We start from the raw sequence: 12,029 nt of genomic DNA on the forward strand, positions 1-12,029 counted from the left end.
AATATCAGTGGTAGTGTTTTCTAGGCAGCTTGGCATGAAATTTAACATTCCAGTACTTCTTGAAATGAAAAGGGTAACTTCAAGGTATATGGCTCCTTTCACAGGAATTAATTCCAACAAGGGAATAGAGCTGATCGGGTTGTTAAGAAAGCATTTGATGTGTTGGCCTTCATTAATCAAAGATCTACAAGGTAATGTTGCAGCTCTATAGAACCCTGCTTGGAACACATTGGAATATTGTGTTCAGTTCTGGTCACCTTGTAGGAATTATGTAGAAGAATTAAACAGGGTGCAAAGGAAATTTACCAGGATACTGCCTTGATTAGTGAGTATGCCTTATGAGGATAGGTTAAGCCAGCTAGGGCCTTTTCCCTTTGGAGCGAAGAAGGATGAGAGGCGACTTGATAGAAGTGCACAAGATAATAAGAGGCGTAGCCAGAGATTTTTCCCAGATGGAAATGGCTAATATGAGGGGACATAAATTTAAGTTGATTGGAGGAAAGTAAAGGGTCAGAGGTAAGTGTTGTTTTACACAAAGAGTGCTGGGTGCCAGGGGTGTGGTGGAGACAGATATATTAGGGACATTTAGGAAACTCTTAGATAGACACATGGAAGATAGAAAAATGGAGGGCTACGTAGGTGGGAAGGGTTAGATTGAGCTTTGAATAGGCTAAAAGGTTGGCACAACATATGGGCCTGTACTGTGGCTGTATATTTCTATGTTCTTTGTTCTAAATTATCTCTGCAGGGATGGAAAAAAAGAATGGCAGCTTTGAGAGAAAGCATAATGAAGTCATTTTAATTTCAATATTTATTCAATTTAAAGAGAAATGTGAAGGATAAAAACTGCATACAGAACTAATAGCCTACTTTCAAGTTGTCTTTGAGCCTATGAATAGAATCAGAGGCACTGTAAAACTAATTAAATAGTCTGTGGCAAATCCGTAATATGCAAAAGTTCAAAAATATTTTGAATTAGATTCGGCTATGAGCTCCTCCTAATGGAATATTATATAAGCTAAAACACTCAAAAGGCATTTCTTAAGGTGCATTTAATTTGTTACATGTGGAGTCTTGTGAATATGAAACATTCGTAATACATGAGCATATACAGACCATAATTCTTTTCTGCTATTGTATTTGACATAAAATGTAATTTAAACTTGCAAAACTGTTTTTCCAATATCAAAAATTGATGAAATAAAATTTATTCTAGCTTAAAAAACTTGAGATCATCCAAAATTCTGATGATTTCCTAACTTATTCTGTTCACTTATCACTCCCATGCATTCTGACCTACACACAGGCTTTTGGTTAAATAATGCCACAATCTTAAAATCCCTGTCTTTACAAACTCTGTCACCCCTCCATTCTTTGACAATCAACAGCCAATAACTGGCCATACATTTAGCTGTCAGAATCAGAATTTCTGAAATACCTTTTAAAAAATTTGTCATTCTGCAAATATTAAAATCTATCATTTTAACCAAACTTCTTGTTGAAATATCTACTTTGGAGGCTTGTCCATTTTCTATTGGAAAAACCCTCCCAAGTATTTTGGAGCATTATTTATCAGAGCAAAGGCCTTTATAAATACAAGTTATTGATGTAATATCTCAGTAAGTGGATGAAGTACAGTAATTTCTATGTGAAATATCCACTGGATTCTTTATTAAAAGACTCTACATCAGGAAACAGAAAGTAACAGTCAACAGTGATTTATGAAAGAGACATCATTTCTGCCAATGAGAATGTATTAAGTGCAGTGGAATGGGCCAATGAGAATGTATTAAGTGCAGTGGGAATGAGTACATATGCTTTATATAAAATTTCAGAAGGCTTTCAATCAAACCTAATGTGAACGACTTATGAACAAAGTTAGAATATGTAAAATTGGAAAAATATGTTGGTGTGAATTTAGTGTTAGAAAACAAAGATTAGGAATAAATGTGTCCTTGTTAAATTGAAAAGCTGTGACTAGTGTGGGCTAAATGCAATATTTGTTGCATTGCTAAATGCAATGAAATGTAATGAGAATGTGACACATGATGAGGATATACTGACTTCAAGATTATATAGAAAAGCTGATGGGCGACAACATGGTAGGAGTACAAAGTGAAAAAGCACCAAGTTATCTATCCACTTGAATACAAAAGAAGTACAGGAACACTGAGTATTTTTAAATGGTGAGAATTGTAAGATAGCTTGGTGTTCTTGCACAAAACTCATTGGAAGCCAATACATAGTTGTAGCAGGCATTTAGGAAGGCCTTTATTGCAAAAGGATTTCATTACAAGACTAAAGTATCTTACCACTATTAACCTTAAGCAATGCCAAGACTACTCTTGGAAAATATTTTTCATCTCCTTACTTAGAAGATACTTCTTACAGGAGTGCAGCAAAGAGTCATAAGACTCGTTCTGGGAATTACATCTGTCACACTAGAAATTGTCTAATGAGGTAATGTTGTTATGCTTTAGATCTCATTAGAATGCGAAGTGACATCCTGGAAACATGCAAACTTGACAAAGTAGATGCAGAAAGAATATTTCCCCAAGCTGACAAGTCTCAAACTTAGGTCACCGTAGATCAATAAGGACCAGACCAACAAGAAATTTCTTTTCCCAAAAGAGATCTTTGAACTCTTTTCCCTGAAGGACTGTGGAGGTTGAATCACAGATTGTGCATAAAACTGTTATCAATTGATTTCTAGATATTAAATAAATCAAGAGAACCGGGAGAGGGCAGAAAATGGTGATTGTAGTCAAAGGTCATCCACGATCCTATTGACTAGCAGAGTATGGTCAAAGAGGTGAATAGTTCCAATATTCTATTGTTTTAATGGGATATAATATTTTGTATTCCAATTCGTTTACCCGGTGACTCCTACAAGGCCGAAGAACTAGTGTTGAAAGTATGTAATGTGATTCATCCTTCAATTTTAGTAAATTGTTTCCTGTCTGAAGGACTGCAGCGTGTATAAAATGACATACATAAAACTCGCACAGAAACTAGGGAAGGTCCAGGCTTGTGTACACTTCTGCAAACCGAGCCCGGCTAAAAAAAAAACTTAAGCTTTTCGATTGCGCCCATACGAGGCCAGATGCCCATGACCCTGAAAAGTGACCACCGAAACCTCGCTTCGTTTTAATTCTCTCCGGTTTCTTGCACCCCCGCGACAATACCGCTGATTCTTCAAAATCTATCTAACGGGATAGGAACTCAACAGTTTAGCGGCGAGGTCACGCATCCAGGCTGTTACCGCGGGCCTCTCTGGTTAGCGTAGTTCCGTGCGCCAGAAGGGCGCGTCGAGTTCGTGGTCGGCGAAACTACAGTTCCCACAGTGCTGCGCCTGCCGGTCGCGCAGGCGCAGAGGCCGCCGTTTATCTCCAGTCTATCACGTAAGCGTACGTCAGCCCTTTCGGGATACACACGAGGACCGAGCTGAGTTGAGGCGGCTCTCGGCTTGTTACCGGCGGAGCCATAGCCCTGGTCTGAGGCCTCCTGCAGACGCGCACATCAACAGTGTCGGAGGGAGGGGAGAAAGAGCTGAAGGGAAGAGAGGAAAAGACACGTTATCTTTAAACCCAGCAACATTTCTCAGTACAGCCATGGATCCGAAAGACGTGGCGGATTACGCCCCTGATTCCTGGGAGCTGGCGGCCGACACGGATGTCGAGGCCCAGATGAACTCCTCTTTTTCTAAGCTCAACGTGAACGCCAAGCCTTTCGTTCCCAATGTCCACGCAGCAGAATTCGTTCCCTCGTTCCTGAGGGGCTCGGATGAGGCCGCCGAGTCGCCAGAAGGTAATAAAATTTATTTTTTATTCCGGGGAGGAGAGGGGAGAGCACTGGGAGGAAAGTGAGTGCGGCAGCGGTAGGGCAACTTGGGGCCTTTGTTCATTTGGCCGTAACAGCAGGGTTATGGCGATAGGGTGGGTAAAGGTGGCTCCGAGGCGGAAAGAGGCTGATCGTTTGAGTTCCATCGTTTGTCCAAAATACCGCTGCATTTATCTTCGGCTAATTGTCGACCAAGAAAAGGTAAAAATCTGTTTTGCAACCTATGTCAACTTTAGGCCTCATTACTTAAAACGTAGTTGACTTTCAACGCCAGTTTTAAGTATAATTCTTACAGTATGTGTGTGTATATACATATATATATTTATCGTTGCAAAACGTTCCATATGTTAGTCGGGAAACTTGTTACAAAAAGGCTCGAGGCCCATATGTGGAAACCGACGTCAATCTGAATATGTCGTCAGTTTGCACTTCATCTAGATGTGAAGCTTCTGTTCTTTCTTTGAGATAATGACGGAATGGTTTATTTCTTCATAGAAGTGAGCGCTAAAGTATCGAATTACAGAGTAAAACTTAGGGATTTTCGTTTATTTTCTTAAATAAATTCTTTTTGAAAATTCAAGGCAGAATAAACTTTGTTCAGCTTCTGTCGAGTAATGACTTAACTTCGTGGGTGCACATTTCAGAAACCTTTTCTTTAGTTCAAATTCGCATGTTGTGAAATTATTAGCTGTTGAATCAACACTTTAATATGCAACCACAGCTAAGATGCATGCTGGTATGCTCTTTAGGAGTACTGTACCGTAATTGTCATGTTGGCTACTTTCAGCACTTTTTGAAGACATCATGCTACAAACAGCTTGCATTTAATGCACATGGATTTATTAGACGGTATGTATTTGTGCTACAGTTAATGCCGATTCTAGTGGCTAGTCTGTTATAGTAATTAAAATAGCAATGTAATAGCCAAAACTAAATCTAAAGGTTGGACTTTATTTTGCCAGAAACAATACTCCAACAGTATCCTGTGTTCAAATAGTAATACTAAGAAACTTGTTCACACAAATGAACTGCTAGTGAATTTCAAAATGCTAAGGTAGTTAATAAAAATTGGTCAGAAGAGATGATTATAAGGAGGGACAGGCACAGAAGAGTTTTAGAAAGGATTCCAGAGCTTTGGCAGTTGAAGACATGCCACCAATACTGGAATGACACTTCATAAGTACCTGAAATTTCAGTGCCAGGGAAGTTTTAGAGCCAGGGAGGTGGGGGAAGGCCAAGTGTGGATTTCATGATCTTGGAATTTGAAATTGAGTAATTGATTAACCAGGCGTCCATTTGTCAACCAGTAGGGATAACAATGGTATATGTAAGTTGATGCAGTTTGAGAAATGGGTGGTAGTTTTAGATGATTGGGGGTTAAATAAGGGATCAAGAAAAATCAACCAGTAGAGTGCTGTTTCAGAACCAAATGAGTGAAAAAAAGGGCATTTCTACAATAGGGTGTTCTTGATCAAGGCATAGATCTGAGGCGGTACAGCGTGTTTACATATGGTCTGGGGGAGGGAGGCAGCACCTTGGGTGCGTGCTTGAGGTGGAGTTAAATAAAATTATTTGATCTACTGAATGTGGGCCAGTTAGGTCATGTTCAGTGAAGTAACAAGTACTGGGTATTGCCAGTGAACATTTAGAATGAAAGCTTAGTGATTGTTTTTGGATGAAGGCAAAACCTTGGACTCATGATCCAGATATCAGCTTTGAAATCTCACCATGACAGCATGATTTAAAGCTAATTAAGTAAAATAGAAGAGGATAAAAAAACATTATGACAATGGTGATCATTAAACTGCCATACAAGTTAAAAGGAATTAATTAGATCTTAAAGCAAAGGTTCTTAACCTGGGGTCTATAGATAGATTCCAGGAGGTCTGTGAACTTGGATGGGAAAATATTAACAAGAGGTTACATCACCAACCTCTATCTGAAATGTAGGGTTTCCTTCAATTATGGATGTAGGCAACAAACCACTGTAGTATCAGCAGTACCTTTGACTTTGTCACCAATAGAAATCCCAGATATTTCATATCACATTACAGTTGTTACAAATATCTCAATGTTGTTTACAGCAGTCATCACTACTTGTTATTTAATGTGTTAATAAAGAAGCACATATATTACATCTCAAATTTGTTTTTAAAATATTTTGAACTGTATGTCAATGTAATTGGTTTCTTTTGTAATCCAATGTATTTTATATATTTAAATACATTATTCTGAGAAGGGGTCCATAAGCTTCACTGGATTGCCAAAGTGGTCCATGGCATAAAAAAGGTTAAGAGCCCCTGTCTTAAAGGATGGAATTCTTTGCCTAACTTGTCTTCAAGAGCTTAGTCCCACATCAACATAGTTAACTTGTTGCAATTGCTAAAAGTGTCATTTGTTTGTTTCAAGACAGCTATGACAATATATAGGAACTAGTAGACCATGTGACTGAGCTCTTGGCATCAAATTTAGACATGTGTATCTGCCCTTAAATGATATGAAGCCCTGCTTTTGGGTTTCCAGTGGTTTACATCTGACGGAGGTGTCCAACAGTAGTCTGGGAATTACTTGACAGATTTACAGAAACTTTTCTGTCACATTGAATCCCAGACTACATGATCAATAAAGTGCACATGCACACCCCTCTCTCCCCCCCCCCCCCCCCCAGGAGCTTAGCAGATCAGGCAGCATCCATGGAGAGAGGCAAACAGTCAATGTTTCAAACAAGAGAAAATCTGCAGATGCTGGAAACCCAAGCAACATACACAAAATACAGGAGGAACTCAGCAGGCCAGGCACTGTCTATGGAAAAAGTACAGTTGATATTTCGGGCTGAGACCCTTCATCGGGGCATTTCATGCTGAGGCCTCTCATCAGGACTGAAAAGGACAGGGCAGGGGCCAGAAAGAGAGGTGGAAGTGAGGGGGAGGATTATAATCTGACAGGTGGTAGGGAAGATCAGCTGAGAGGGGAAGATGGGGGAGGAGTGAATGATATGAGAAGCTGACAGATGAGTGGAAATAGTAGTGAGCTAACGGAGGAGGAATACAGTAAGAGAGGACAGTGGAATACAGGATATGCTTACTAACAAGGTGAGTAAGAGAAATGGCAGCACAGTTCTTGAAATTTGCTAGATCATCTTGGATCTTGTACTGACTGATGATGCCAGGTCAGATACAGCATTGATATCTCCTGATTGCCATCTTCTGAATTATTATTGCTCTGTGTAGAATGCCATTTGGAGTAATGCTGGGAAATGCAAGCAACAAGTGAGAATTCATTATCTATCACAAGTTGGCGATGCAGTCACCTAAATTTTGTCAGGTGGATCTGCTGTACAATTTGGAAGGGAGAATATTTCTCCCAAACTCACTTAAATATCACCTTTAAGTCGTATGTTTCAACCTCTGGCACATTGGGCAAGAGCAATGCTAGCATAGTCCCTGCTGTGACAAAGTTAAGAGCACATCTCATTGTGTTGTCTCAAGCTGTATTAATTCATGAAATCTTAAACAGCGTTAAACTGAAAGTGTAGCGGTGTGCTACACGCAGCGCTAAAATAACGACACGGAGTCAGTAAACTGCAATCAAAGATAATTTTTATTCAAACTTCACAGCCTTGCTTTAAAGCCTCCCTCATTCCGCCCTCCCCGGGCGCCGATGCTCTAAGGGACACGTACTCACAAACCCCCGCAGGCTTTTTGCCTTTGTTGCGGACCTGGCCTTTGTGCCTGTGCGCTGGCTATTTGTCGAGCTGGTTCCAGTGCGCTAGGAAGTGGGTCGCCACATAACCCCCCCCCCCAGAACCGGCGATACACCCCCCCCAATGTCCACAGTCTGGGCCGGACCCTGTTTGGGAGGTCGGCCTCTGCACCGCGGTGCCGGAAACTCGACCGGTTGCGCCAGGTCCACATGGACCGGTTTGAGTCGGTCCCACCGTGAAAACCTCCTCTCTCCCCCCCAACGTCCAGCACGAACGTGGACCTGTTGTTCCTGAGCACCGTGAACGGCCACTCGTAGGGCCGTTGCAGCGGTGGCCGATGCCCGCCCCGTCGTACAAATACAAACTTACAGTTCTGCAGGTCTTTGGGGTACGCAGGTCGGGTTCTGCCCATGCTGCGAAGTGGGTATGGGGGCCAGGTCACCGAGCCTCTCGCATAGTCTGCCCAGGACCGCTGCGGTTCTTCCTCTTGCCCCCTTGGGGCTGGTATGAACTCCCCGGGGACGACCAGGGGTGCGCCGTACACCAACTCGGGCCGACGAGGCATGCAGATCGTCTTTGGGCGCCATGCGGATGCCGAGTAGGACCCAGGGAAGTTCGTCCCGCCCAGTTAGCTCCTCGCAGGGCGGGCCATGAGAGCCGACTTCAGGTGACAGTGGAAACGCTCCACTAGTCCGTTCGACTGTGGGTGGTAGGCAGTGGTGTGGTGCAGCTGTGTCCCCAAAAGGCTGGCCATAGCAGACCACAGGCTGGAGGTGAACTGGGCGCCTCTGTCGGGGGTAATGTGGGCTGGTACACCAAAGCGAGATACCCAGGTGGCAATCAGTGCCCGGGCACAAGATTCGGAGGTGGTGTCGGTGAGCGGGACCGCCTCTGGCCATCTTGTGAACCGGTCCACGATAATCAGGAGGTGCCACGCTCCGCGCGACACTGGCAGGGGGGCCCACGATATTCACGTGAACGTGGTCGAAACGTGGGTGGGGTGGAACTGCTGCGGCAGAGCTTTGGTGTGCCGCTGCACCTCGGCCGTCTGGCAGTGCATGCACGTTCTGGCCCATTCACTGACCTGCTTGCGGAGTTCATGCCAAACGAACCGGTTGGCTACCAGCCGGACAGTTGTCCCTGATGGAGGGGTGCACTAAGTTATGAATGGAGTCGAAAACACGGCGCCGCCAGTTTGCTGGAACAACGGGGTGGGGTTGGCCGGTGGCGACGTCACAGAGTAGGTTCCTCTCACCTGGGCCTACGGGGAGGTCCTGGAGCTGCAAACCGGAGACTGCGGTTCTGTAACTCGGGATCTCCTCGTCTGCCTGCTGCGCCTCTGCCAGTGCCTCAAAGTCTACCCCTTGGGAAAGGGCGTGAATGTTAGGGCGAGAGAGCGTGTCCGCCACGACATTGTCCTTACCCGAGACGTGCCGGACATCCGTCGTGTATTCAGAGATGTAGGACAGATGTCGCTGCTGGCGGGGACGACCAGGGATCAGACACCTTCGTGAACGTAAAGTTAAGCGGCTTGTGGTCTGTGAACGCGGTGAAGGGCCTACCCTCTAAGAAGTACCTGAAATGCCGGATTGCCAGGTATAGCGCCAACAGTTCCCGGTCGAAAGCACTGTATTTGAGCTCGGGTGGCCGCAGGTGTTTGCTGAAAAACGCCAGGGGTTGCCAGTGCCCCTCGATGAGTTGTTCCAGCACCCCACCAACTGCCGTGTTAGATGCGTCCACTGTGAGGGCGGTAGGGACGTCCATTCTGGGGTGCACTAGCATTGCGGCGTTCGCCAAGGCTTCCTCCGTTTGAATGAAAGCGGCGGCGGACTCCTCGTCCCAGGCAATGTCCTTGCTCGGACCCAACAGCAGGGCGAACGGGGCGCATGATTCGGGCAGCTGAAGGGAGGAAGCGGTGGTAGAAATTGACCATACCTACGAACTCCTGAAGGCTTTTGATCGTGGTGGGTCGGGGAAATGGCGGACCGCATCTACCTTAGCGGGCAGAGGGGTTGCCCCGTCTTTAGTAATCCTGTGGCCCAGGAAGTCAATGGTGTCGAGCCCGAACTGGCATTTGGCCGGGTTGATTGTTAGACCGTATTCACTCAGTCGGGCGTAGAGTTGACGCAGGTGGGACAGATGCTCCTGACAGCTGCTGCTGGCTATGAGGATGTCGTCCAAATAGATGAATGCGAAGTCCAGGTCGCGTCCCACCGCATCCATTAACCGCTGGAACGTCTGTGCGGCATTCTTCAGGCGGAACGGCATGCAGAGGAACTCGAAAAGGCTGAACGGGGTGATGAGAGCTGTTTTGGGGACGTCGTCTGGATGCATCGGGATTTGATGGTACCCACGGACAAGGTCTACCTTGGAGAAGATCCGTGCGCCGTGCAGGTTTGCTGCAAAGTCCTGAATGTGCGGCACGGGGTAGCGGTCCGGTGTGGTAGCCTCGTTCAGACCTGCGGTAGTCGCCGCACGGTCTCCAGCCCCCTGTCGCTTTGGGCACCATGTGCAGGGGGGAGGCCCATGGGCTGTCAGACTGCCGGATGATCCCCAATTCCTCTATCCTCTTGAACTCCTCCTTCGCCAGTCGGAGCTTGTCCGGGGGAAGTCGCCGAGCACGGGCGTGGAGGGGTGGTCCCTGGGCCGGGATGTGGTGCTGTACGCCGTGTTGGGGCATGGCTGCCGTGAACTGCGGTGCCAGAACTGATGGGAAATCCGCCAGGACTCTGGTGAAGTCGTTGTCGGACAGCGTGATGGAGCCGAGGTGTGGGGCTGGCAACTGGGCTTCTCCCAGGGAGAACGTCTGAAAGGGTCTCAGCGTGGACCAGCCTCTGCCTTGGCAGGTCGACCAGCAGGCTGTGAGCCCACAAAAAATCCGCGCCCAGAAGCGGTTGGGCTACGGCGGCCAGTGTGAAGTCCCACGTGAACCGGCTGGAGGCAAACTGTAGTTGCACCGTACGGGTGGCGTAGGTCCTCAGGGGGGGACCCGGTGCCCTGTTGCGGGTGTCGTAACTCGTCGGAGGTAAGACGCTGATCTCGGCACCGGTGTCGACCAAAAAATGGCGTCCCGACCTCTTGTCCCACACATACAGGAGACTATCCCGACGGCCAGCCGCTGTAGCCATCAGCGGCGTCTGGCCCTGGCGTTACCCGGGAACTGGCAGGGCAGGCGACAACGGCGGGCTTCTGCGCCCCACCGCTGGTGGTAGAAACACCAGTGTTCGTTGGGCTCCCCACCCCTGCCTCTGGGGCTAGTGGGCTCTGCTGCCGGGCCTGGTCTGCTGGGAACGTGGCCGGGTGATCTGTGCGATGGACGCCCCACTCACCACCTTGGCATTCCACAGCAAGTCCGCCCGGGCTGCCACCTTCCGGGGGTCGCTGAAATCCGCGTCGGACAGCAGCAGGCGTATGTCCTCAGGCAGCTGCTCCAGGAATGCCTGCTCAAACATGAGGCAGGGTGTGTGTCCCGCCGGCCAAAGACAACATCTCATTCATTAAAGCCGATGGAGGTCTGTCTCCCAAGCCATCCAGGTGCAGTAAACGGGCAGCTCGCTCGCGCCGTGAGAGTCTGAAAGTCCTTAGGAGCAGGGCTTTGAATGCCGTGTACTTGTCGTCCGCTGGGGGAGACTGTACGAACTCCGCAACCTGGGCCGCTGTGTCCTGGTTGAGGGAGCTCACCACGTAGTAGTAACGGGTGTCCTCTGAGGTTATCTGCCGAACGTGGAATTGGGCTTCTGCTTGCTGGAACCACAGTGAGGTCGTAGCGTCCAGAAGCTTGGCAGTTTCAACGAAACCGCATGAACAGATGCGGTGTCGGTCATCTCCGGTCCAAAAATCGTTTGGACCGTCGGGGTCACCAATTGTAGCGGTGTGCTACACGCAGCGCTAAAATAACGACACGAGTCAGTAAACTGCAATCAAAGATAATTTTTATTCGAACTTCACAGCCTTGCTTTAAAGCCTCCCTCATCCCGCCCTCCCCGGGCGCGGATGCTCTGAGGGACACGTACTCACAAACCCCCGTAGGCTTTTTGCCTTAGTTGCGGACCTAGCCTTTGTGCCTGCGCGCTGGCTATTTGTGAGCCGGTTCGAGTGCGCTAGGAAGTGGGTCGCCACAAAAGCACATTTGTGGACAACCAGAACTATAAACCATGATGGATGTACATTAAATACAGTGGTATGCAAAAGTTTGGGCACCCCGGTCAAAATTTCTGTTACTGTGAATAGCTAAGTGAGTAAAAGATGTCTGATTTCCAAAAGGCATAAAGTTAAAGATGACACACTTCTTTAATATCTTAATCAAGATTACTTTTTTATTTCCTTCTTTTACAGTTTCAAAATAACAAAGGAAAAGGGCCCGAAGCAAAAGTTTGGGCACCCTGCATGGTCAGTATTTAGTAACACCCCCTTTGGCAAGTATCACAACTCGTAAATGCTTTCTGTAGCCAGCTAAGAGTCTTTCCATTCTTGTTTGGGGGATTCT

The 12,029-nt window shown here is 46.8% G+C and overlaps 1 protein-coding gene across 1 annotated transcript in view; it reads left to right on the forward strand.

Moving 5' to 3' along the window:
• Positions 1 to 3,403: 3,403 nt before the first annotated feature.
• LOC140735428 (eukaryotic peptide chain release factor GTP-binding subunit ERF3A) overlaps positions 3,404 to 12,029 on the forward strand; it is a 53,166-nt gene continuing 44,540 nt past the window's right edge. The window contains exon 1 of the mRNA XM_073060494.1: positions 3,404 to 3,807. Coding sequence (XP_072916595.1) covers positions 3,612 to 3,807 — 196 coding nt within the window. The 5' untranslated portion in view covers positions 3,404 to 3,611. The remainder of the gene's footprint in view (positions 3,808 to 12,029) is intronic.

This window comes from Hemitrygon akajei, chromosome 11, assembly GCF_048418815.1.
Source record: "Hemitrygon akajei chromosome 11, sHemAka1.3, whole genome shotgun sequence".
In the NCBI taxonomy this organism is placed as follows: domain Eukaryota; kingdom Metazoa; phylum Chordata; class Chondrichthyes; order Myliobatiformes; family Dasyatidae; genus Hemitrygon; species Hemitrygon akajei.